Here is a 23606-nt window from a genome sequence, read left to right as displayed (position 1 = left end):
TATGCTGACTAAGGGGACCTACGGTCCCAGGCCTCAAACGCATGCAGACTACCAGAGGGAGGGCATGTCTTTCCTCCAGCGACGAGCTGCTCCGCTTCTTCGCCCTCCTACCGCGCTGCTTCGATGCAGGCGGCCTATCTCTTCTCTCTCCACCGCTCTCAAGGAGCATGCTCCCATTGATGTCCACCCTGAAGTCCAGGAGGCCCTCGCTCACGGTCGCCCGATAGTCGCGCTCGAGACTACTATTGTCACCCATGGGATGCCATATCCCTCCAACCGTGAGACAGCAATGTCAGTGGAGAAGAATGTGCGAACATCCGGCGCGGTTCCAGCCACCATTGGGATCATCGAGGGGCGGGTCAAGATTGGGCTGGGACCTCAAGAGCTGGAGCGTCTCGCCGACGTCTCAGCTAATCCCTCTGTCGTGAAGCTGTCTCGTAGGGATCTAGCCGCGGCGATAGCGGCGAAAAAGGATGGGGTGAGTGTTTCAAACAGGATACATGTCTCCCCAAGTCCTCGAAATGAGCATCATTGTAGGGAACGACATGCAGCACTACTTTAATCCTTGCGGCACTTGCTGGTATCAAGGTATGCGTCTATGCCGCTTGTGAGACTCCACAGACGATTGACTTCATCAGGTTTTCTCTACCGGAGGGCAAGTCGTGACGTATTTACACCCGTTGCGGTGCTGATCATCGCGTTAGACTCGGAGGAGTCCATCGTGGTGGAGAGACGAGTGGGTATTTTCTTCCATGGCGCATCGTTCCGTCACTGAACGCCTTTCACAAAGCTATGGACATCTCTGCTGATCTTCATGAACTCACGCGCTGCCCTGTTGGGCTCGTTTCTGCTGGTGTCAAGTCCATCCTGGACATAGGAAAGTCAGTAATATCATTTATCCCCACCGCTTCGACTCAGGGCTAACTGCTTCCCCGCAGGACATTAGAATACTTGGTAGGACCTCATCCTCGCCTATTCCTTCCCTTCCCAAGTACTAAACACTCTGTCAGGAAACGCTCGGTGTGCCTGTTGTATCATATGGTCCTTCTGACGACTTCCCCGCGTTCTACAGCAGGCGCAGTGGGTTCAAGGTATGCGAACAAATATGTTACTCAGGGTTTCGCTCATTATATATCAGAGCCCGTGGCGAGTTGACAGTCCTGAATCCGCCGCTCAGATTCTTTGTGAGCACTAGTTTGAATGTATAGCGTGACTAACGGTATACTCATTCTACTCCAGACACGCAGAACCAGCTGGGCATGTCAAATGGTGCCCTTTTTGCTGTGCCTATACCTGAACAGTATGAGGAGGTTGGCGAAGAGTTGCAACGAGCCGTTGAACAAGCTGTTCGTGAATCTGAAGGCAACGGCATCAGTCGTCGGGGAAAGGAAGCAACTCCATGGCTTCTGAAGCGAGTAGGAGAGCTTACCGCGGGGAAATCGTTGGAGAGCAGTCAGTTTCCTTCTCGTGCCATCCGCGTTCCATCTCACCGGTCACTTGAACAGATATTGCTTTGATCAAGAACACCGCTCTGATAGGCAAGCGTTATATGACTTGTTTTTGTGCAAACATTGACATGAAACATCAGGGGGCCAGATTGCCGCGTCGTATTCTCGATTAATGGGCGGTCCTGCGGTTGCCTCACAGCCTCATCTATCTCAAACTTCACCTACGCCTTCGAGCCAGCCACAGCCTGAACAGGGCGAATCTATGGTTGGCTCAGATTTCAATGTATCTCCGTCGTACATGCTAATCAGACACGTTCCCAAGGCATCGCCAAAACTGGTTATCGTTGGTTCTGCAGCGGTCGATATCACGGCTCGAGCGGATCCCGTGGGTGGAGCGGCCAACACGAACAAGATGCATACCACCACTCCCGGCGTAGTCTCCCTGACTTCGGGAGGGGTTGGACGCAACGTTGCCGAGGCCTCCCATCGCATATTATGCTCTTACCCGGATGGCTATTCTACAGAGACCCTCCTCATTTCACCCATAGGCGAGGATGGCTTTGCCGAACTGTTGGTTTCCGACTCAAAACGACTTAGAATGAGGACGGATGGTCTCATTCAGGTGCCCAAAGGCCGCACTGCCGTCTGCAATATGGTCCTCGATAGTGCTGGGAGCCTAACAAGCGGTGTAGCCGACATGGATATCGTTCGGACCTTCGAAGCTTCTAAGGTATTATCTTCGTCCATTTGCATCGGGAAGTACTCACCCGAAATATATTCCTTCCCAGATCATTGGCATCTTAGACCAGCACCAGCCTAGCATCATAGCTGTTGATGCCAATACGTCTGACAAGACTTTAAAGTCTCTGGTTGATTACGCAAACAAACGCAATATCTCCAGTAAGTCTCAGTTGAGCTCAAGCACATGCGTAGACTGAGACATTTCTAGCGTTCTTGTCCGTATCATTTTTAAAGCCTCGCGATTTCCTTGGCTGATCAGCATAATGCAGCGAGCCTACCTCAGCACCGAAGTCCACAGTTATTTTCCCGGCGATCGCTGCCGCGCTGAACTCCGCCGATGTTACTCGCGCACCAGTCACTTTCGCCACGCCAAACGTCCTCGAGCTGGCTCACATGTACCAAGAAGCTTGTGCCTCGTCCCTCGAACTTACCTCACACCGCTACTGGTGGCAGGTCATCGACCACATGGGGCTCGGCAGCCAGTTCCGCAACGAACTCGAACAACTTGCCCGATACAGCGCATTCGCGGAAGGTGACACAGTCGCCAACGGCACGCTCGCTTTCCTTGTCGACAACGGCGTCGCGCAAATGGCTATTAACCTCCTTCCATTCTTCCAACATCTCATCATAAAGTGCGGGGAGCGCGGCCTCATCACTGCGTTCCGCATCACTGGGGAACAGGCGCAGACGTCAGCCTGGGCAAAGGAGGCAAGCAATATCGCCGTCGCACGTCAAATCGTTTCCGCCAACGGTGTGGGGACCAGCATCGTGGTATTTAAGCACTTCCCGCCCATCCGGGTGTCCGACGACAAGATCGTGAACGTCACTGGAGCCGGGGATTCGCTTGTCGGTTCGATGCTTGCCAGCCTCTCGCAAAACCCGGATGCCTTCCAGAGCCCCGAGGCTCTGGACAAGCTGGTGTCTCAAGCTCAGCTGGCAGCCGTCTACACTTTGCAGAGCGAATACGCCGTATCTCCGAGGCTCTCTAGTTTACGGAGTAATGGGTCGTTGGATTAAGTAGCAACTATGGTATACATATCTCTAGGCGGACAACGGTCCAACTCTGACTTCTTCTCGCGCGCGCCGGGTCTGCTCCTGTTGATGACCCTGCAACAACTTGGCCTGCCGCCGCAACTTGTCCTCATATCGCCTCTGTTTATGTGCCGTTAGAAATCAATTTGAGTTCAGAGACACAAAACAGACCAGGGCGCCATGTTTGAGGCGAGTAATGATGTTGGCGGCCTGTCCCTTCGTGAGAGTCTTGAAGTCTGGTCTGTGGGCTGCTTCGACCACTTTGCGGCCCTTCCACTTCTTGCGGACGAGTTGCAACTGGTTTGGCGTCGCCGGCTGGGAGCGCCATTTTGCCGTTCGTAAAAGCCCCGCTTCACGACCTGAGTCGATGAGCTTTTTGGCGAAGGTATCGCTGCCTCGCACGGCTTCAATGAAGTCGGTGGCGTCCAAAAGTTTCTGTTGACGGCCATACGGTGATATCTTCAGCTTGAACGACACGAAGTTTTTCAGAGTCGGAGGCGTATAATGGGCCTGCCATTTTGGTGCTATCAAGAGCATAAGTGGTGCTATGCGTTGTCGATGTACTCCACTCACGCTGCCGATCGTCTTCAGACTCAACCTTCACAATTTTGATGAACCCTTTTTCGAGGCATTCAAGGATATAGATGCCTGCGCCGCAGCATACCCATGCGAAAGGAGTGATAGCATTGATGTGAGGGTCTCCCGAACTGTTGTCTTCCCTCGCGAAGGGATCCTCGTGATCCACGTATACAACTGATTTGGGCGGCAGCACGGTTCCGGAGACACTATGCAGCGATGGACCGAGTTCTTCAGACCTGGAAGAGTCACAATGCTCGGCTGATCGTCGTTCTAGGCTCTCGATCGTCTCATCTGTGGTCAGACGGGAGAAGTCAGCACCAGCGGGGGGGTCACTTCAGGAGCGGCCAACCATTGAGGTCATCGATATGGTTAGGATCAAGGCCAAAGAGCGTTGGTGTGGAGATTACCCCAGAAACGCGATTTTGAGAATCGACAAAGTCTATAATGCGACAATCTTCTTTGCCTGTGAAAGGTGATAACCTCATTCCTCGACCGATCTGGTAAGACGTCAGTTCGAGGAGGATGGAGGCAAGAACATGCTCACCATCTGAGCGAACAGATTTCGAGACCGAGTGGGCCGCGCGACCATGACGCAGTCAATGTTGGGCACGTCTGTTCCTTCAGTGAGCACATCTACGATCGCGTAAATTATCGGCACACTTCTCGTGAGGAAGTCGCAAGTCCAACTCACTGCAGTTGATCATTACAGGAAATTCTCCGTTTCTGAATGCCTGGACGAGCTGTCGCCTCTCCAGCGGAGGGGTCCCAGCATGGACGTAACGAGCATCTACGCCTGCCGATCTGAACGTGGAAGCCAGTCTGAGGATATGCTCAACATTAACACAAAACACTAGCGTCGACTTGCGATCCGCTAGAAAGAGGTTCCATCTCAATCCGAGGGCGGCACCGACAAGAATATATGACCTACAAGCCTTGTCCAGCCATGTTCGAACGATCAGCTCATTGACGGTATCGGTGTTGACAACATGAGCGAGACTTGTCGCCTGAAAGTCTCCAGATCGAGAGCTGATAGATACATTGCTGAGGTCCATCTTCGCATGAACTGTGGTGAAGCGGACCCCACAGAGCCTGAGGAATGGTGTCGGTTACGCGATTGAGCTAGTATTGACGGCCTACTCACCACTGTTCCTTTATCATGTCCAGGAATCCTCGGTGGTACACTATCTCTTCAAAAACAGAACCCAATGCAAGTCCATCATGTCTGCTGAAGGTTGCGGAGAATCCGAAGATGGGTATGCGATGCTTCACCGAGGACGTGGAGTGCTCGGACTCGTCTGGATTCTCAACGTCGGAGTGGAAATGAGACAGGATACGACGGTACCTGACAGACGTGGAGTTGGATGTTCCCCTTTAAAATCCCCAAGAGCAAACATCATAGTACAGTGACTTACGAGGGCGCCGCCGCATGGTGGGCTTCATCCACAATAACCGCCTTGATAAACTCCGGGTGGAACTTCTCCAATCGCTGCCCTCGTAGTAGAGTTTGGACAGTCGCGACGGTGCTAAAGACGAAGGAGAGAATGTGGACAAATCCACGAGCAGCCTGATGAAAGAGACATACACGTCGGCCAGGCCAGAGGCATGCTGCTTTCCCTGCTCTATCTCCACTGACCACTCGGGAAACAGGCGTGAGGCCTGATCTGCGGTCTGCTGAGCGAGTTCGACGCTATTGACAATGACCAAAGACCGAGCGGCGCGGGAGGCGTTATGCAATGGGGGTAGCTTTCCAAGCAAGGAGATGAAGACTGTCGTTTTGCCAGAGCCAGTGGGGAGGGATACGCCTATGCGTGAAGAACCTGTCTTCAGCGCGGCCAAGCAAGCATTAAGACAAGTTTCCTGGTATGGTCGAAGAGTGACAGCATGAGCAGAAGAGGAGTAGCACCTCGTGATGCGCGAGGCAGAGAGCAAGCAGCACCATGGTTGTGGCATAGAACCAGCCGCTGATTCCCATAGCCGAAGCTGCCACCGGGCAACCAGTCACGCGTGCTATTGAGTACGGGCGACTGCGCTCAACCCTCCATCGGTACGCGCCACACATACGAGAAACATTTAATCTATGCCAAGAGGAATAAGGACAAGATCTATTGCGTGCGGGGTAAACGATAGTACTATGAGGCTGATAAAGTGTAGAATGTCCGGGACATATACGCTTAGCCAGAGCCACCCGAGTAAACCTTGCCGAAGACAACCTCCTGGAGCTTGTCGTAGAGCGACAGCACACCAGCACCGGCAACACCACGCAGAATGTTGGCACCAGCACCCTTGAAGAGGGATTTCATGCCCTCCTTGGCGACGATCTGGGAGCCAGCATCGAACATGGACTTGTAGTGAACGCCAGCACCAGACGTCATCATCATGCGACGACTATTCATTGGAGTCAGCCACCATCTCCAGGACACAGACGCTAAACTCACCGAATCGTGTCGAGGGGGTACGACGCAAGACCGGCACCAATGGTGACACCCCAGCCGAGGGCGAAGGAGGCCAAGAATGAACCCTGGAGCGCACCGACGAGAACGACCGGCTCTGCGAGAGAGGTCAAAAGATGGTCGAAGTAGCAGCACAACAAAATTCTTACTGAGGGAGTCATAGACACCGAAGTAGAGACCACGGTAGACGATGATGCCGACGACTGAGGGAACGAAGCCACGGTAGAGGCCGGCAATACCGTCGGACGCGAGAGTCTTCTTGTAGACATCAACGAGACCGTTGAACTGACGAGCTCCTCCACCCTTGGAGGACTTGGCGTCGTTCGCGAGACGCGTACGGGCGTAGTCGAGGGAGTAGACGAACAAGAGAGACGCCGCACCGGCAGCACCACCAGAGGCGACGTTGCCAGCGAACCACTTCCAGTAACCGTCATTCTTCTTGAAGCCGAACAGCGACTTGAAGTAGTCCTCTGCGCGTGACGTGTCAGTGGCATACGACTACTGAATGCATAGAAGACGCACTGAAGGCGAAGTTCAAGGCCTGCGTAGGGAAGTACCGGATGACGTTGGCAGTGTTGCCTCTCCAGAGCGCGAGCACACCCTCATCTTTCATGGTGCGAGTGAAGCAGTCACCGATGCCCTTGTAGGGCTCCGCGAGACGACCCTGCTTGATCTGGGGAAGGCAGGAAGTTAGGGATCTGTATAGATGGTACGGACCAAGTCACGAACCATCTCATCCTGGTTTTGAATGAGGAGCTTGATACGCTCAATGGGGGCAGCGGAGGTCTTGGCGACAGCCTACAACAGACGCGAAATGGTCAGAGACGCGTCGGGAGACGAACAGAACGCGTCACATACCGCAGAGACACCACCCATCATGAAGTCGACTGATTATAGGTGCCAGGTCAGCAAAGTGCGGTCCGCGAACAGCACGAACGACGCGCTGCGCGACGGCAGAGCAAGACGGGACGCACTGAAGAAGTCCTGGGGAGTCTTGCCTTTCTTAACGTCGGCCATTTTGACGGAGGGGAAGCCGGGGGGAGGAGGAGGAGGGAGTGGAGGGGGAGAAGAACTTGCGGAGGAGCAGGGCTCGCGTGCGAACGTCTAAGTACGTCCTCGGATAGCGCCGGAATTTGCTTCTCCGAGTACGGCCGACTTCCCAGGCCGCCAAAATTTCGCTGGCCCAATCAGCAGCCTGGTGGCGAAGCGCGGTCCGGCGCCGGTGAGATCAGCCCCGCTGAACCAGGGCCTGCCACGACTCCACCGTCCGCAGCGTCGGGCCCGGTCCGCTCCCACTCGATCTCGCTCATATTCTCACCGCGGCTTGGACAAAAGCAGACATTGGAATAGCCGCAACTGCAAAGCGGGGGACGACAAATAAGGGCTCTATGCTAAGTACTGTACCATGATAAATACACATCAACCCAAGAGGCGCACGACCATCAGCCACCCGGCCAGCCAGCAAATCACGTCACCGCCAATTGCGTGGTGAAGATGCCCCCGCACCGCTTCCACGTCGTGATGGGTAGGAAGAAAGCGGCGGCAACGTATTGTTGCGATAGTCCTCGTGGGTCGGACGCGCGGGGAGCGAAGATGGAGGGGGCGGGAGGGCCCCGGAAGAGCTGCTATACGACTGTGATCCAGACCCGCGATAGGAGGTAGTCTGCTGAGACGAGGAATAACGCGGCTGCGATGAAGACGGGACGGGGGGAGGGAGCCGTCTATATGCGTCGTCTCCCATTCGCGGTGTGGAGCCGGGGACCTGCGCGTTTAGTGAAGCGTGGTCAGGCCGTGATTTCTTCCAGATCTGCTCTGTTGGCGATGGGAGATCGTCAGCCTCCTTCCTCTTTTTGGACGGAGGCGGGGGTGGAGGGGGAAGCGGACGTCGAGGTGGGGGAGGAGGCTGCTCCTCCTCATCCGAATCAAGGGTGAGGTCGATGATGTCCACGGCCTGAGCGCGTGCCGGCTGAGAGCTGGGTACGTTCGACTGCCTTCCTTGAGGCACCGCAACGTCCGTGGAGGGTGACAGCTCACGCTTCACCCGTCCTTCATCCTCGTCTTCATCGTCAGAATCCAGGATCACGATCTCCGCATTGCTGGGCCGAGGCTTGTCAAACCCGTTAGCGCCATTCATCGCGACTGGCTTGCTCGGGGACGGGGGAGGCTTGACAGGGCTCGCTGGCTTGACTGGCTTCTCCACTGAGTGAATTGCTTTCCACCGCGCAGATCCGAATTTGTTGTCTTCTGTATGCCACTCTCCATCAGGCTCGACGATAACATCGTCGACGTCCTCTGGTGTGGCTTTGAGAATGCTGTCGAAATACCTGTCGGCGAGTAATTGTCAACGCCTGAAAGTAATTCGATGGCGTCGTTACGAACCCATCGATGAGGAGTTCTTCAACGTTCAACACTTTCTCACAGACGGGACACAGCCAAGTCGTCGTCTGTTCCATCATCGAAAACCAAGACAAGGCATCGAAGCACTGTGGGTGCACGCAAGCAGAGGATCGACATGGCGTTGTGATGCGTCCATAACTCAGCTGCCGCGTGTTAGTGATGCTCGCACCATGACTTCCAGAGTTGCTACTCACTGGACACTTCAAAGACATCTTCTGATGCCCAGCAACGATGTCGTCGTCGTCACCATTGGCTTTATTCACTGATTACGGGAATGAGCCACGCTAGAAGAGCAATGACCATGAAGACGTACTGTCGGCGAGCACCTCGGCGGCTTGCTTGTATTTGCCTTTGCGCAATCGATCGATAAGCTGTTCCGTCGAAGTGACTTCCACCAGCCCAACTACCAGATAGTACTTCTGCTCGACGCAGTCAGGTAGTCGGTCCGGAATGCAGGCGCAAATGGTGGCGTACCTTGGGGGGCGTGGGCTGCTGGCTGTTCACGTATATTATCTCGATCCTGTTGGACGCGTTGGCGGTCTGGCGCACATGCTTCCCAATGTCCGGCGGAGGCGCTGTGCCCGGTTTCTTCTTCAGTCCCTTGAGGCTCACGTTCAGTTGGTTCCCATTAACGCGAACCTCGCACGTCGGGGGAAACTCAATGGGACATGGCGCAGCGGAGCGAAATGCGCCGGGGAGGTTGGCAGTAGGAGGCGTATGATACGCCGAAGAAGTGCAGTAGAGCCGCAGCTGGTATTTGGGGCTTGACGGACCGTGAGCAAGCATCGATCGCAACAAACAAGACTGGTAAACATACTTTGTAGAGGTAACCTTGGATAAGACTTCGTTTGTCATCACAAACGTCACGTTTTGAGAACGTCGATCCATGGAGCTTGCGGACTCTGGAGATATTGAGGACGACCCTGATGAATATATTGAAACCAAAACGTACCCGGACATTCGGCTACACCAGACACTAGCCGCTCGACTTTGAAGAAAGGCGAGTATTTGAACCGGATAGACGGCATTGGCGGCAATGGCGGTGGGGCAGATGTGGAAGATGAAGACGCTACAGGTGCTGCAGGCGGGACACGGCGGGTCCAGGGATCATAACGTGATGAACCTGCCTGAGAGGCTCCGCTCTGGTAGGGAACAGAGGGGGAAGGGGTCGCGGCGGGGAATGTGTGCGTGAACGACGATGAGCCGTTGGTGTGGGAGGTGTAGTAGCTGAAGGATATGATGTGTTAGCAGCCGTCCTAAAATGTGGCTCGGGAACATAATGGGGGTCGGGCGTAGGTGGCTCGCACGACCGCGATACAAAGAACTCTGTGGCGACGAGAGGCGTGAGTACTCACCCAGTCTGGCGGACCCGTGTCATAATGGCCTCTCCTTTGGTCCAACGATCCACGTTATCGTTCTGCCTCCAGTCGTTGAGCTCGCGGGTAATCTTGTCGATGAGGTCCTGTTTTTTGCCGGTCTTGGTGAAGTTCGTCTGGCACTCCTCGTTGAAACCGGTGAGTATTTGTTTGAGCTGCTCGACCTTGTTGGACCTCAAGTTGTGTCGGAGCGTCTGATGGGATGGTCGCGGGGTCAGCCTCCGCCCGCCTCCGGCCCCGACCACTGACAAAAAGGAACCGTGAAAACAGTCAGCACTCACCTCAAATTCTGCCCACACATCCTGACCGGCCATGTATAATGGGGATGCACAAGATGCAGAGAGCGGCAGTCAGGAGAGCGACACGCGCGAGGGCGACGGACAGAGAACAGGCTCAGCGAGCAAGCGCGTGGGAAAGCAGGTATGAGGCTTGCGTCACGTGGCATGACGTTCCGCGTAACGCGCATCCTCATAGGAACTCTTCAAGCTCTCAGACAGTCTCGTCCTGGCATCCCTCCTACGCATCGCGCTCTCCCCCAGTCCCTCTTCCCCCTGCGAGCATGTCCGCCACAGACGATTACGACAAGCTTACGCCTGAGCAGCGCGAGGCACGCGATAAAGCCGATCGCGCACGCGAAGCGGCCGAGCAGGCTGGTGCGGCATTCTGATCGGCGTCCTACAGACTTCGTACCGACCACGCTTTGCCGGACAGCGCTACCCTACCGCTGGACACAACAACTTGGAGATGTCGACGTCACTATCCCTGTTCCTAAGGGCACTCGGGGGCGCGACTTGACTGTCGTGATCCAGAAGAAGAAGCTGAGCGTAGGCCTGAAGGGAAAGGACCCCATCATGGCGGGCGAGCTCTGCAAAGAGATCAAGGTGGACGATAGCACTTGGACACTTGGTGCGTAGATCTTTAGATTACCGTCGCATTTTAGTACTTATATGTCTGTGCAATGCCTACAGAGGATCAGGAGAGTGTTCTCGTTCATCTCGAGAAGTTTAACCAACAGCAGTGGTGGGAGAACGTTTTGACCCATCACCCGAAGCTGGACACGACCAAGATTCAACCTGAGAGCAGCAAGCTGAGCGATCTGGATGGAGAGACGAGGCAAGTCGATGGGGTACAATGGGAGCTCTGTGACTTATCACCAACCCGTTTAGAGCAATGGTGGAGAAGATGATGGTGAGCCTCCGTTCTATGACTTGCATTTGGACCAATGCTCATTCAGTGTCCAGTTTGATAATCAGCAAAAGGTAAGACTTCTGCCGTTCCTTCTGGGTACTGTCTTACCGTGACATAGCAAATGGGAAAGCCTACCTCGGATGAATTGAAGAAGACGGAGGTCAGCTCTTATCGGATCACCCAGTATCATTTCGCTCACGGATCTTTAACTAGGCGTTGAAAAAGTTCCAAGCTGCTCATCCAGAGCTTGACTTCTCTCAAGCCAAGATCTCGTAGACGATCTGTGATCAAAGTCGTTCATTCCAAGTCTTGTGAAGCCTTGAACAGTGTAATATCATGTCTGCACGTTGAATTGAGTGTCCCGTTCTCAAAACCAATCATGATTCCAAAGTGCGCGTGAAGCCTTCGCAAGCGAAGGTGGCTATGAGTTACAGGGTATGTACGCAAATCAATGTCCAGGACAACACTAGCACAGTCCAGAGTGGAACAATACGTCCTTCGTGGATCCCAATGTGAGAAAGGATTATCAGCGGGGCTAAAAGCTGCCACATACCTTACTGCTCGGCGTCAGGGTTGACAAAAGGGAGAACCTCCCCGTTCGGACCAGACATCGCAGGCTGGTCAACAGGCACGCTGCGCTTGGTCTTGCCGGCGTCAGGGTTGACGAAGGGGACAACCTCGCCGTTAGGTCCAGACATGGCGGGCTGGTCGAGAGGGACGCTACGCTTGGTCTTTCCAGCGTCCGGGTTGACGAAGGGGACAACCTCGCCATTGGGACCCGACATCGCAGGCTGGTCAACAGGCACGCTGCGCTTGGTCTTGCCGGCGTCAGGGTTGACGAAGGGGACAACCTCGCCATTGGGACCCGACATCGCAGGCTGGTCGAGAGGGACGCTACGCTTGGTCTTTCCGGCGTCGGGGTTGACAAAAGGGAGGACCTCCCCGTTGGGGCCAGACATCGCGGGCTGGTCGAGGGGGACAGAGCGCTTGGTCTTGCCAGCGTCCGGGTTGACGAAGGGGACGACTTCACCGTTAGGGCCGGACATGGCGGGCTGGTCGAGAGGGACGCTACGCTTGGTCTTTCCAGCGTCCGGGTTGACGAAGGGGACAACCTCGCCATTGGGACCCGACATCGCGGGCTGGTCGAGAGGGACGCTACGCTTGGCCTTTCCAGCGTCCGGGTTGACAAACGGAACGACTTCGCCGTTGGGGCCAGACATGGCGGGTTGGTCGAGGGGGACAGAGCGCTTGGTCTTGCCGGCATCGGGATTGACGAAAGGAACGACCTCGCCGTTGGGGCCCGACATGGCTGGCTGGTCGAGCGGCACAGTACGCCTGTAGGCGGGGATGGTCTCAAGAGGTTCGCGCTGAGCGATGGCACGCTAAAGGGGGCGCTTAGCGAGATGAGTAGAAAGGGAGGATGAACACCTACGCGGAGGGGCATGGGCATGGGGGCCGCGACGGACTGACCGACGAAGACGGCGATGAGAGCGATGCTGAAGAGCTTGGGGAACATGGCGACCTAAAGGAAATAAAGAACGTAGAGCGGATGTGTGTGTCGTCGAGGATCGGGTCAACCGATGAAAAGCGTCCTGCGGCCTTGCGCGAAAAGGAATCTAGGCGGGGTCAGCGTCGGGGGGCAGCGGAACGGCGAGGGAGCGTACCAGAGAGGACGAGAAGGGGGAATGGGGACGGGGGCGGAGGGCAGGCGTATAAGACGCGAGGGAGGCGCGGCATTGGCGCTGTGTCCGCTGTGTGGGAGCACAGGCAAGGCAGGCATTGGCTGCCAGAGCCCAGATCAGGATCATCCCCGCCGTCTCCTGGCAACTCTTGGCGGGCACGTATTTCGGGCGGGCGTCTGTCACGCGTCCCTGTCACGCACCAATTTCCGCTCACTCGCTCGGCCCGTCTTTCTCCTCGTCGCCATGTCCGACCCCCGATTTGCCCGTCTGAAGACTGACCCCCGCTTCCGTCGCGTCAAGAAGGACAAGCACAGGGTCGTCGTCGACGACCGCTTCAAAGCCATCCTCAACCCCGACCGCAAGGGCAAACGCAGCATCAGCAAAGGTACGCCGCCCTTTGCACTGGTCCTCCTCTCCTCACCCACAACATGATCAGCGCCTGTCGACAAGTATGGCCGTGCTCTTCCACCGACCCACGAACAGGACAATCTCCGCAGGTTCTACCGTCTCGAGGACGACGACGAGGCGAGGCTCGATCTTCCCTCTGCTCCAGACTATGCTCGCGGAGATATTCTGCTCGAGTCTTCGGACGAGGAAGGCGAGCCCGCCCAGCGCGCCGAATCCGATGATGACAGCGACTCCGGCGGAGTGGTCACTCTAGGGCGCGACATCACACAACCTATTCCGGTTCCTGGTGATTCCGCGGAAGTTGATCTCGACGAAGATACGCTCGCCGACTTGGACGCACAGGCCGCCGAGTACGCCAAAGCCAATCCGGAGGATGCTCAAGGCTCAGGTGGCATTCAGCACACTCGTAGGATCGCGGCTGTTAATCTCGACTGGGACCATGTGCGTGCTATCCACCTCTACAAAATTTGCTCCTCCCTGGTTTCGCCTACTGGCGCGGCTGCCACCTCGGGGTCGAAAGGCTCATCCAAGCGCGGCTCCACTTCTGCTGTCCGCGGGAGAGTCCTGAGCGTACGTGTCTACACAAGCGAGTTCGGGAAGCAGCGGATGGCGAGAGAGGAGAAAGAGGGTCCGCCACCCGAGGTTTTCAAGAAAAAGCGCGACCTGAAGCCGGAGGAGGTCAACGAACGCACTGTCTACGAGTTCGGAGACGAAGAGGATTATGACGAGGATGCATTGCGAAACTATCAGCTGGAGCGTCTGCGGTATGTTGCTCCCTGTCGGCATGAGACGAACCCTCATGTAGGACGTTGTAGATACTTCTACGCTATCATCGAATGTGATTCCGTTGAAGCTGCATCGCACATCTTTGATGAGTTGGAGGGCACAGAGCTCGAGCGCTCCGCCAATGTGTTCGACCTAAGCTTCGTACCGGACGGTATGACTTTTAAAGATAGCCCTCGGTGAGTTTGTTTCAACTTAGCTTGACCGCGACTGCCTGACACGTTGCATAGGGACGAGGCTACGGAGGATGTCAACGCGCCTTATAAGCCATTGGAGTTCACGACTGATGTAAGTATCGCCTGGCCACCTAGTACCTGGAGTGACACGTACTCGCACAGGCTCTGCGCCATTCCAAGGTGAAGCTCACCTGGGACGAGGACGAACCAGAGCGCGCCCAAGTCACTCGTCGCACCTTCACCAAGAAGGAGATCGAGGAGAACGACTTCCGCGCATATATCGCCTCCTCGTCGGACTCCGATTCGGACAACACTCCCGCCGCTGTCAAGGGCAAGGCTAAGAACAACAAGACCAAGGACGCCGGGCGCGATCGACTGCGCGCCTTGCTGCTCGGGGAAGGCGACGAAACGCTCCCCGAGGGCTGGGCTAAGGGCGAAGATGACACAGGCGCGGACGACATCGACATGGAGATCACATTTACGCCCGGGCTCAGCACTAGCAAGGACGGGGACGAGACCACACTTGAGAAGTACCAACGAGAGATGCGAGAAAAGAAGAAAAAGCGGAAGGAGGAGATGCGTGGGCGCGCGGGGTCATCCAAGACCGAGCCAAAGACCTTGAAAAAGGCTGAGGGTTTGGAGGACGATTTCTTCGGTGCAGACAGTGAGGATGGGAGTGTGGAAGCCGGGGTGTCGCAAGAGGAGAAGGGCAAGAGCACCGACAGAAAGGGCAAGCGGCCCGGCGGAGAGGACAAGAACGGAGACCAACGAGCTCGCGTCGAGAGTACTGCGGAAGAACTTGCCTTGCTTGCCGCATCCGACAACCCCAATCGCGAGATCAAGCACTTCGACATGAAGGCTGTTCTCCGCGCCGAGAAGAAGGGCAAGAAAAAGGGCAAGAAGGGCAAGCGCGGGATTGACGAGGGGGAGAACGAGGTGCAGGAGGATTTCTCCATCGACGTCAAGGATGAACGTTTTAAAGCGGTCCTTGAGGACCACACTTTCGCTATTGATCCCAGCAATCCTCGGTGAGCATCCGCATCTTACATTCTGTATGCTCCTTCTCTTAACTGCCATGCAGATTCAAGAAGACGAAGAGTATGGCCGTACTTCTCGAAGAACGCTCACGCAGGCAGCAAAACAAGTCTAAAAACGGTCGACAGTCGACCCAGACCGCGCATGCCGACGGGGGGACCTCCAGATCGAGCCTACAAAGCTTGGTGGAAAGCGTCAAGCGCAAGAGCGTGACACTGGACGCACCCGGAGTGGGGAAACGCAGGAAGTTGGCGTGATCATTGTTACGCATAGCTACAATTGTATAATACTGCACACCGCGCGTCCGTGTGCACACCTCTCGGACAGCGTGAAATAACGTCACTGGTTCAATCGCCATACATACAGCGTGCCTTTCTCTCCAATCGCTACCAGTCCCAGTCCATTGAACCCCATTACACACACGCTGATGTCGGGGGACTCGGCAGCACTGCCATCCGTGATCGGCGCGACGACCTCCCATCCTTCCACGCTGCCATCAATCATCGCCAACGGCGCCGGCGCCGGATACATAGTTGCCTGGCGTCCCTTCGACTTCGCATGCTGACTTCCGGGCTCTGCCTGCTGTGAACTTCCTGTTTTGTCCAGCGGGTGGGCATGAAGTTCCGCTGCCGTGTCGTCCAAAGTGACCATCTGCATGGGTAGAACGATATCGTCCAAAGGAAAGCTTGGCGGGTTTCTGGCTTTGAGCATGTTAATATTGAAAATCTTGACTGATTTTCCAAATGGGATGGAGAGCATAGGGTCATGCGTGAACGTTTTGAAGATATCCACATGTCTCGTTCTTTCAGGCAAATGGTACGCCCCCAATATCTTGAAGGATTCTACAGGACGCGTGAGCGCACAGTACAGAAACGGATCACGCATACCAACCACTGTTTCGCCAATCCTGTGGTATGGCGCGTGTGAGCGGATGCGGTCACAGAGGGGTATAGATGGTCTTACGTACACTCGCTGCTCCTCGCATGACCATCTGGTGTATCACTCCCGGCGGGAAGAAGCGGCAAAGGCTGAGCCAATGCCAAAGAACCACTGGAATTTCGTGGAATGAGTACTGCGGACGCGAATAAGAAGGCAATCCCGAATGACCTGTTCCCTCTTCCGATTCCAGATAAGTCTTCCCTTGAGCGTCCTCGCGTCGCATCAATGAAGGCGCACTACATGAAATGAGGATATCATCCATGACCCTGAACCAGATTTTAAGGGAACAAAGCGTGAGCATATCAATAGGGGGCGTACCACTCTACTGAGAAGACACAAGCTTTATGCAGAAGATCTGTACTGAATAAGGGTTTATCTTCTCTTGCAAGCGTCGGTGGGGTCGTAGGTTGGAAGGCGGAAGGAGGTATGAACCATATTTTTATGGCTCGATCAACCTATACGACACAAAGTGTCACAACTGAAAGTCGGCGGGTTCGGGATTTATCCGTGCTCACACCGCCAGTAGCAATCAAAGGCAGGGATGGATGAAATGCCTGTTATAACAGCATGAGCGATGCGCCACAATTAACAGGAATCACGTACAGAGCATGAAACGGCAGCCCTGTGGCCCCCAGAGCGACCACCAACCATGACTGCAACACATCGACCTAATCCCACGCCTTCAGGTTCGTGCATATCCAGCCCGTGTGCCGGACCTGCGAGACTGGGATTCGTGCTTGGAGGCCAGTGGCTATTATTCGGGCCGTTGACAGGGGTAAGAGAAACATCATAAATTCGTGTTGTGAAGTCTTTTGAGGTGGTACAAAAAATGTTCGGTTGGGTCGGATGTACAGCTATAGACGTGATGGGCTTCTTGGGGTAAGCGAGGCCGTTGTGACATATAATACCACTCACACCACCATGGCCTCGTAGTTGCCCAACGATGGCTAGCGAAGTCACATCAAGGAGCATGATGACGCTCCCAACTGCGAAAATAATTAATGGCTGTATCGGCGCTGAAGAGTTAAGGGCCCAGGCAACGTGGAGGACTTGGGCATCTGACTGGAAGATGTATATGTGAATCAAAAAACACAGCGTCAGAGAACACAGTGCTCCATCATTTACTCACCTCATCCAGTTGCAGGTGGTATGGCTCTTCAGTGGCGAGCTTGGGATACACATATATACTGCCCGTCCCACCTACAATGACGGACCCCATCCACGTTCCTGCCACCTTTTTCCATCCTTCAAGGAGATTCGGGTCAGATGTTGGACCTTCCCAGAGTTCGTCAATAGACTGCGTCGTCCACGGGAACGGCGCGAGGCAATGGAATGCCCGCTTATCTGTGGACTACCGCAGATCTCAGTAGTCGCGAGGGTACCTCAAGGTCGGACGACGGACTGAGAGCAAGGTAAATGGGCGGAAGGGGTGATCTTGCCTGGGGTCTCTAAACCACGGGAGGTTGGGAGCATCCATGGGGCGCGACGCGGAAGGCGGGAGAGAAGAGGGGCAGAGGTTGTATTAGGGAAAGAATACTGGGGAGAGAAGGTGTAGTATTGGGGAGAGAGGGAGAATGGCGGATGGGAAAGCCGGCGTGGGCGATTGGCGGAAGGTGGCGCTTCGCCTGAACTGGCGCCCGAGGGCACAACCGCGTCCGACGTCTCTCATCCCGTACACGACTTCGCCCGGCCGCGTTCTGCCATGGCCGACGCTCCTGACTCTTCGTCATCTGGCACTCCGCCGAAACTCCTCTCCTTCGAACCCAAACCTGCCGTTTCCTACGGTTTCGCTGCCGGCGTCCAAGGTGCTGGCGTCGGTGCTCTGGTCAGCGCCGTCCAGAATGCCCTCGGGAAGCATTCCAGCGGTGCCGCGGGCTTCCTGACACGGACAGGAGGGACTATCGCGTTTTTCGGTATGTCCTGCATTGTTCTCATCGCGTTTACGAGCGATTGAACTCTATGTTCTCAAGCTGCAATGGGTGCAACATACGCCACGACGGAGTCGTTCGTCGCCAACGCACGTGAGGTGGATGACCCTCTGAACGGTGCTGCCGGAGCATGTGCTGCAGGATTCCTGGCTGGCCTTCGAGGTGCGTTGTTCCATCTTTTCCCTTCGCGCAGTTGCTCATGCAATTGCCAATAGCGCGTTCACTACCTGTCGCCCTCGCGTCTTGCGCTGTCCTCGGTACGGCGATAGGGACTGTTGACTATGTTGGCCAAAACGCCTCTTCAGAGCAAGCGTTATCGAAAGAGGAGAGACGAAAGCGGTTCTTCAAGCAGCCACCCCCATCGCCGATCCCCTCCGAGTAGAAACTAGCCACCTAATGTAGAGTCGCAATGCACATCCGTCGCTTGCTCTGTCCATTTTCACTCTGGGATGTAGTCGTGTGAGGCTACCACATAAACACATGCAACGTCTCTTCGTATGTACATTGGACACATAACATAACCAGAGGACAGCCTCCAGCGATCCGTGACCAAGTGGATGCAATGGTCAGACTCCTGCCCTCTCGGCTAATTGTGTGGTGGACGTTAACCCTCATGCACCAGACGTGGTAGGATGTAGCCGCTCAACAGCAGCATTGATCTCTTGCGCATTGGTCTCCCACAGCTTCTGCCAACCGGCAGCGTCCAGCTGAGGGTGCTGCGACTGGTTTGAGCCATACAATAGCACTGAGAAGATGCATTCAATACTCACCTCCTGCGCAATAAGGTTCCAGACCATGTCATCAGGGATGTTGTCCGCTCTGCCATCCGCGAAAAATTTGGCCATGACATCGAAAAGGTTCTTTCCCGCGGCTGCCTTGTCTGCAGTTGCCTTCCTGCTTGCTATTCCTGCGTGCTTCCTCCACTCCGCAATCTTCTCCCTCCACAGCGATTGTCCCAGGTGGGTGCCCCAAGAAGCCGTTGTATGATGGGGCATCTACTTCCATTTTCATTAGTATATAAAGGCGCTGACGGAGTGCAACCTCACCTTCTGCTGCAACTTTTCAGCCATCTCGGATACCGGCATATCGTGGTCGCGCGAAAGCAAAATGGGAACGTATCGTTCGACGTATTCGTGATCTTCTTTGGTGTACAGATTTTTTCCGGTCGAGTGCTGAATAATGCGAGTTGGGGGTGGTGGAGATCCCTGTCCTGCTTTCGTGGAAGCTGTCGGGGTGACTGTGCGCTGCTTGACTGGTGTCTCTTTGCGGCCATTCTTGATTGCTGGTGTCTTGGCGATGGCCTTAGTACCGGATTTCTTCACTCCAGCTGGATTGCCTGCGATAGGTTTGGTGCTCGGCTTGCTCACGGCAGGCTTGGTGTTTGGCTTGCTTGTGGCTGTCTTCTTCTTTGGCTTCTTTAGCGGCACGTCGTCGTTCTTCGGTGTATTTGCCTCTTCGTTCTCGCTCTCATCCGATTCCTGGGGTGTGGGAGATGGAGGGGGCGACCCGGCCTTGGCTTTGGAGCTTGGTCGCCTGCTAGATGCGGAGAGACCGCCCGACCTCTTGAACACACTGGGTTCATCATGGGTGTAATTCTCCCAGGGCTGCTTGGAATTTCGTTGGTCACTCTCAAGCACCCAGTCATGATGAAGAGCGGGCTTTTGGAGCCGTTTTGCCTGCTGCAGCCATACAGCGAATTGTGGAGTGGAGACGGGGCCAAGGATGGCGTAGTCCGCTTGTTCCATATCTGGGACCAGCTTTCCCCCGTGCCGCTGTGAAAGAGCAACGTTGAGTAAAGCACTTAGCAAGTAAACACTCAATTGACCTTAATCGCACTCGCAACCTTGTCCCGGCCTCTCAGAGATACGTGCACCCAAAAAAGGTACGGAGAGCCGTTTTTGTGGGCGAAGATCGGGCGACGAGAGGAGTTATGAGGTGACTGCGAGGAGGACGGTACTTTGTCTGTGTCATCTAAGTTTCCCAAGCGAGAGTGCTTCAGCTGACTTTGATCGTTTGGGTCTCTCTTCTCAGACAACTTGCTCGAGCCCGCAACTGGAGACCTTTGCTTTTGAACGGGCAATTCATCTTCGTCCGTGAAAGAGCCTGACAGGAAGGTTAAAATTTTACTGTCTAGGCATATCAAAGTGCATCACCAACCTCGTCTCCTGGATGCCTTCGAATGGGAACCACCACCACGCCGATTCGTAGGCGGAGGGACGACTGAAGGGTGCGGTCCAGAGTGCGGTTGAAAATGAGGGCTTTGCATTTGTTGGGGCCACATTATATTTGGTGGGAAGTGGCCAACTTGCAGCTGTTGAGGAAATGCCTGCGGAACTTGCTGGACAGTGGGGACACCCGTCATGGCCATCATCATCTGTACGCGCTGAATGTATGGATCGAAGTTCATTGAAGCACTGGAGCCCGCCGGGACAGCACCAGGAGTTTGCATGTGCTGGAAGGAGGTTACGGGTGGCATGTGCGGGAGAGTGTGGGGCGGCACAGGGACAAGAAACGGGTTGTGAGCGGGCGGAGGATTCTGCGTCGACGGCGGGGGACTGCGGGGATGACACAAAAGATAGGTATAATGCGCTGCTTCATATATTCTAGACTCACCGTGAAAACGATGCAGTCGCCTCCTGGCCAATGGCTGCGGAAAATCCTCCCCAGTCCTCGTTCGCTAGTAATGCTCGCCCCTTCTTCGCACAGCTTGATATCCAGTCGTAATCGAGTATCTGCTTAGACGGATCAGTGGCCCAGCTTTGAATGAGCTCTTGCCCGCCTATGGACTCGGGGTCAACAAGGATCACGCTGGCTTGTGCAACGTCGGTACAGGTCTCGGCGCCGCCATGCTATGATTGAGAATTTAGGCAATTTGTTTGGTTCCTTGTAAGACGTACTCGCCTTGAGTTTTCGCAGGAGTGAGGGACGCCCTTCAATTTCATCGGCTTGGAGAAAGACTTTCAAAGGTCGATGGTTAGAGTCTTTGAAAACCTTCGAAGAGGACGAATTGGAATTGACGTGAGAGGGACTTTTCATGTTGCAGCTGGCATCCGACAGTACTTTCACGAAGCACGCGAATTGCTGGGTGGATGATGGAGGTTACAGAGAGAGGTGCTATCCCGCATGCAGTGGCGGGGGTGGAACTCGACACGACCGAAGCGCCGAGTCAAGCAAATCATTTAAGAGAAGGGCTTACAGACAGACCCCACGCCGTTTGCATCACATATCCGCACACCCGACCAGGCCCATCACTTGAACAAGCCATGATGTGATGTTTAAATACAGCACAGAGTAGTTGTGTGCTCGCGATAAGCGCTCATGGAAAGTATTCACTCCTCTCGCCCGCATGTAATCAACACCACGCGGCAAGATCAGCACACAATGTAATGCACGCTGGACCATAGCATACTTGAAACATATCACCTGTCGGAACGAGGAAGCGCAAAAGTATTGACTAGTGGATATTGACAAACGTCCGTGGCGTCCACCATACTAGACGTCCTGATGCCAACTTTCTTCATAACTTCCGAACGCACCAAGCTTGGACTCGCCGGGGCCGCCCTCGGCGAGGGCTTGGGCATACGCCTGCGGAAGCTGAGCGTGAAACAAATTAAGGCCGTGAGATCCATTCTAGTTGTGCTAAGTAGTTCTAGCCGAGCGCTGAAGCGCTGACGCTTGCGTTTTCGTAGCAGCTGTTTGGAATGCCGAACGTCAACGAAAATTGCGAGTCGGATCAGAATCAGACGCAACGCAATATCTGAAGGCTTCGCTTCACGCGCGTGCTTGGCGCGTACGGCACGAACTTAGCTTGGGGTTCGGGTCGGCCGTGCTTTGTATGCACGTGTACCATCCTATCTTATCCATCTACGTTGGACTCATGTACTCTGTTTTGACTCTGCCGGCCTCAGACAGCTGATATAATTGGCTGAGTACTGTGACCATTCTCTAGTACGTGTGGTATTTCTTTCCTTCGATATCTGTTCCCTCTAATTGTACCACCATCGAACTCTCCCCCTCGTTGTGAGTGGCTGCCACCAAACAGTGGCAAGCTCTGGTGAAGACTCGAAAATACGACAGAGTCAACGCACAGCTCTTTACATTAGCCTCAGCAGGCCTCATATCGGCGAGAGCACTGTCAACGAAAGAGGACTCAGGAGGTCGATAGACCTACAGTGCGAATGTTGCGCTCGGCACCAAGTTTTGGCAAGTCATATTACGTCGGTGTGTTCAGAGGATCTCAGATCTCAGATGTCATAAACAAGCCTCGGGCAGGTACACGTAGTTTCCCCCATATAAGATACACGGGGATGTCAAATCACACCCGACACAACTACACGATTTTTGCCATGATGGTGGGCTGTTAGGAAGCCCCCGAATTATACATGAGCGCCGTGGACGCTGACATTTTGCATGTTGTCATAACATAGCATATGGAAGATTTACAAAACATGACAGTGCTCGATGCAACGATACTGACGACGCAGCGATAACGTTCACCGGTAGCTGTGCAGAGCAATGAGGAATGGATAACGACACGCAAAAAGTGTGACAAAAGACGCACGACTTCTGCCTCCGGGCACGGGCACCATGACCACCAAACTTCTTTGGCTCTGCTCTCCTGGGGTCCGCTATCAAAAGAGTCCTGTCGTACGCAACGAGCTTCTTCTTCAGCTCGAGAGCGCTGGCAGCATCAAAGTACTTGGCGTAGTATGCGACAACCGCCTTGGCGATCGCCTGACGGATAGCGTAGACTTGCGAAGTGTGTCCACCGCCCTTCACGCGCAGACGGATGTCGATCGCGGAAAACGCCTCCTCCCCAGCGACAAGGATGGCCTCGTAGACCTTGAAGCGGAGGAACTCAGGCTTAAGGAGGGAGACGGGAGAGCCGTTAATGTGGATGAGGCCACGACCCTCCTTCGCGTGAGCAACAGCGGTAGCGGTCTGAAAGCAGCATGATGAGGTTGATGCACAGGGAACGTGTTGAGTAAGACGCACCTTCTTTTTGCCGAAAGTCTGAACGGCCTGCGTCGTAGGAGCCATTTTGGTGAAAGTGAGGGGGGGTCTTGCGAGTTGTTGATGAAGCTAGGTGTCAGGCAGATGAGTTGAGAATGCTTGAAGGCATATCGTGCGCGAGACTGTCATCCACAAGATCCTAGTCCCATCCAACGCCAAAACGCTCCTTTCCCCATCCCGCGACGCTTCAATCCACATCCCAGGACTCACGAAGCCCTCTGGAAGCGGTAGAGCAACACAAAATCACCACTCACCCCTACGATGCTTGACGTATGTTGGACGACTTGCTCGATGACCCTCTAGGCATGCGCGCTGGGGCGTTCCAGAGTCACGCGTAACGCTCTTTCCACTTGAAGAGCCGTCACGTTGATGGCGTCACTCCCGGCTCACGGTCGCGCTTAGACGCCTGCCTTTCCACTTCAGCGACAGTC

The 23606-nt window shown here is 54.9% G+C and overlaps 9 protein-coding genes across 9 annotated transcripts; 4 read left to right on the top strand and 5 right to left on the bottom strand.

Annotated features, from left to right (window-relative positions):
- Positions 1-64: 64 nt before the first annotated feature.
- On the top strand, positions 65-3206 carry BXZ73DRAFT_87232 (indigoidine synthase A-like protein; the record flags this gene model as incomplete). Its single annotated transcript, XM_048024481.1, has 14 exons — positions 65-478; positions 538-588; positions 639-655; positions 705-736; positions 791-881; positions 939-954; positions 1011-1091; positions 1139-1184; positions 1240-1452; positions 1506-1538; positions 1589-1731; positions 1771-2178; positions 2237-2348; positions 2473-3206. The coding sequence occupies 14 exons, from the start codon at positions 65-67 to the stop codon at positions 3204-3206; spliced, it is 2391 nt and encodes a 796-aa protein (XP_047882666.1).
- A 24-nt stretch (positions 3207-3230) lies between these two features.
- Positions 3231-5750, bottom strand: BXZ73DRAFT_39647 (P-loop containing nucleoside triphosphate hydrolase protein; the record flags this gene model as incomplete). Its single annotated transcript, XM_048018424.1, has 10 exons — positions 3231-3341; positions 3393-3745; positions 3795-4091; positions 4150-4297; positions 4345-4433; positions 4492-4671; positions 4729-4889; positions 4942-5142; positions 5213-5323; positions 5383-5750. The coding sequence occupies 10 exons, from the start codon at positions 5748-5750 to the stop codon at positions 3231-3233; spliced, it is 2019 nt and encodes a 672-aa protein (XP_047882665.1).
- Positions 5751-5971: 221 nt separating this feature from the next.
- On the bottom strand, positions 5972-7267 carry BXZ73DRAFT_39567 (mitochondrial carrier; the record flags this gene model as incomplete). Its single annotated transcript, XM_048018404.1, has 7 exons — positions 5972-6185; positions 6236-6347; positions 6400-6720; positions 6773-6923; positions 6980-7048; positions 7109-7137; positions 7225-7267. 7 exons carry the CDS (start codon positions 7265-7267, stop codon positions 5972-5974), a joined length of 939 nt encoding a protein of 312 aa, XP_047882664.1.
- Positions 7268-7721: 454 nt separating this feature from the next.
- BXZ73DRAFT_39706 (PINIT domain-containing protein) lies at positions 7722-10337 on the bottom strand (the record flags this gene model as incomplete). The annotated part of the gene is made up of 9 exons (XM_048018437.1): positions 7722-8574; positions 8630-8790; positions 8842-8909; positions 8961-9066; positions 9122-9410; positions 9465-9549; positions 9600-9874; positions 10003-10217; positions 10305-10337. The coding sequence occupies 9 exons, from the start codon at positions 10335-10337 to the stop codon at positions 7722-7724; spliced, it is 2085 nt and encodes a 694-aa protein (XP_047882663.1).
- A 245-nt stretch (positions 10338-10582) lies between these two features.
- Positions 10583-11487, top strand: BXZ73DRAFT_87228 (nuclear movement protein nudC; the record flags this gene model as incomplete). Its single annotated transcript, XM_048024480.1, has 7 exons — positions 10583-10676; positions 10735-10929; positions 10992-11136; positions 11190-11211; positions 11265-11282; positions 11330-11371; positions 11425-11487. The coding sequence occupies 7 exons, from the start codon at positions 10583-10585 to the stop codon at positions 11485-11487; spliced, it is 579 nt and encodes a 192-aa protein (XP_047882662.1).
- A 278-nt stretch (positions 11488-11765) lies between these two features.
- On the bottom strand, positions 11766-12727 carry BXZ73DRAFT_96794 (uncharacterized protein; the record flags this gene model as incomplete). The annotated part of the gene is made up of 2 exons (XM_048027167.1): positions 11766-12593; positions 12644-12727. The coding sequence occupies 2 exons, from the start codon at positions 12725-12727 to the stop codon at positions 11766-11768; spliced, it is 912 nt and encodes a 303-aa protein (XP_047882661.1).
- Positions 12728-13136: 409 nt separating this feature from the next.
- On the top strand, positions 13137-15552 carry BXZ73DRAFT_73853 (uncharacterized protein; the record flags this gene model as incomplete). Its single annotated transcript, XM_048021949.1, has 6 exons — positions 13137-13278; positions 13330-14065; positions 14117-14263; positions 14315-14372; positions 14423-15288; positions 15342-15552. 6 exons carry the CDS (start codon positions 13137-13139, stop codon positions 15550-15552), a joined length of 2160 nt encoding a protein of 719 aa, XP_047882660.1.
- Positions 15553-17936: 2384 nt separating this feature from the next.
- BXZ73DRAFT_96792 (uncharacterized protein) lies at positions 17937-18544 on the top strand (the record flags this gene model as incomplete). Its single annotated transcript, XM_048027166.1, has 3 exons — positions 17937-18147; positions 18205-18324; positions 18378-18544. 3 exons carry the CDS (start codon positions 17937-17939, stop codon positions 18542-18544), a joined length of 498 nt encoding a protein of 165 aa, XP_047882659.1.
- Positions 18545-22578: 4034 nt separating this feature from the next.
- Positions 22579-23202, bottom strand: BXZ73DRAFT_39691 (ribosomal protein S9/S16-domain-containing protein; the record flags this gene model as incomplete). The annotated part of the gene is made up of 2 exons (XM_048018433.1): positions 22579-23103; positions 23158-23202. The coding sequence occupies 2 exons, from the start codon at positions 23200-23202 to the stop codon at positions 22579-22581; spliced, it is 570 nt and encodes a 189-aa protein (XP_047882658.1).
- Between the last annotated feature and the right edge of the window lie 404 nt (positions 23203-23606).

Source organism: Epithele typhae (genome assembly GCF_022376455.1).
Source record: "Epithele typhae strain CBS 203.58 chromosome Unknown BXZ73scaffold_3, whole genome shotgun sequence".
NCBI classification, from domain to species: domain Eukaryota; kingdom Fungi; phylum Basidiomycota; class Agaricomycetes; order Polyporales; family Epitheliaceae; genus Epithele; species Epithele typhae.
The sequence above is the reverse complement of the archived record's forward strand: the minus strand, read 5'-3'. Positions and strand labels throughout refer to the sequence as shown.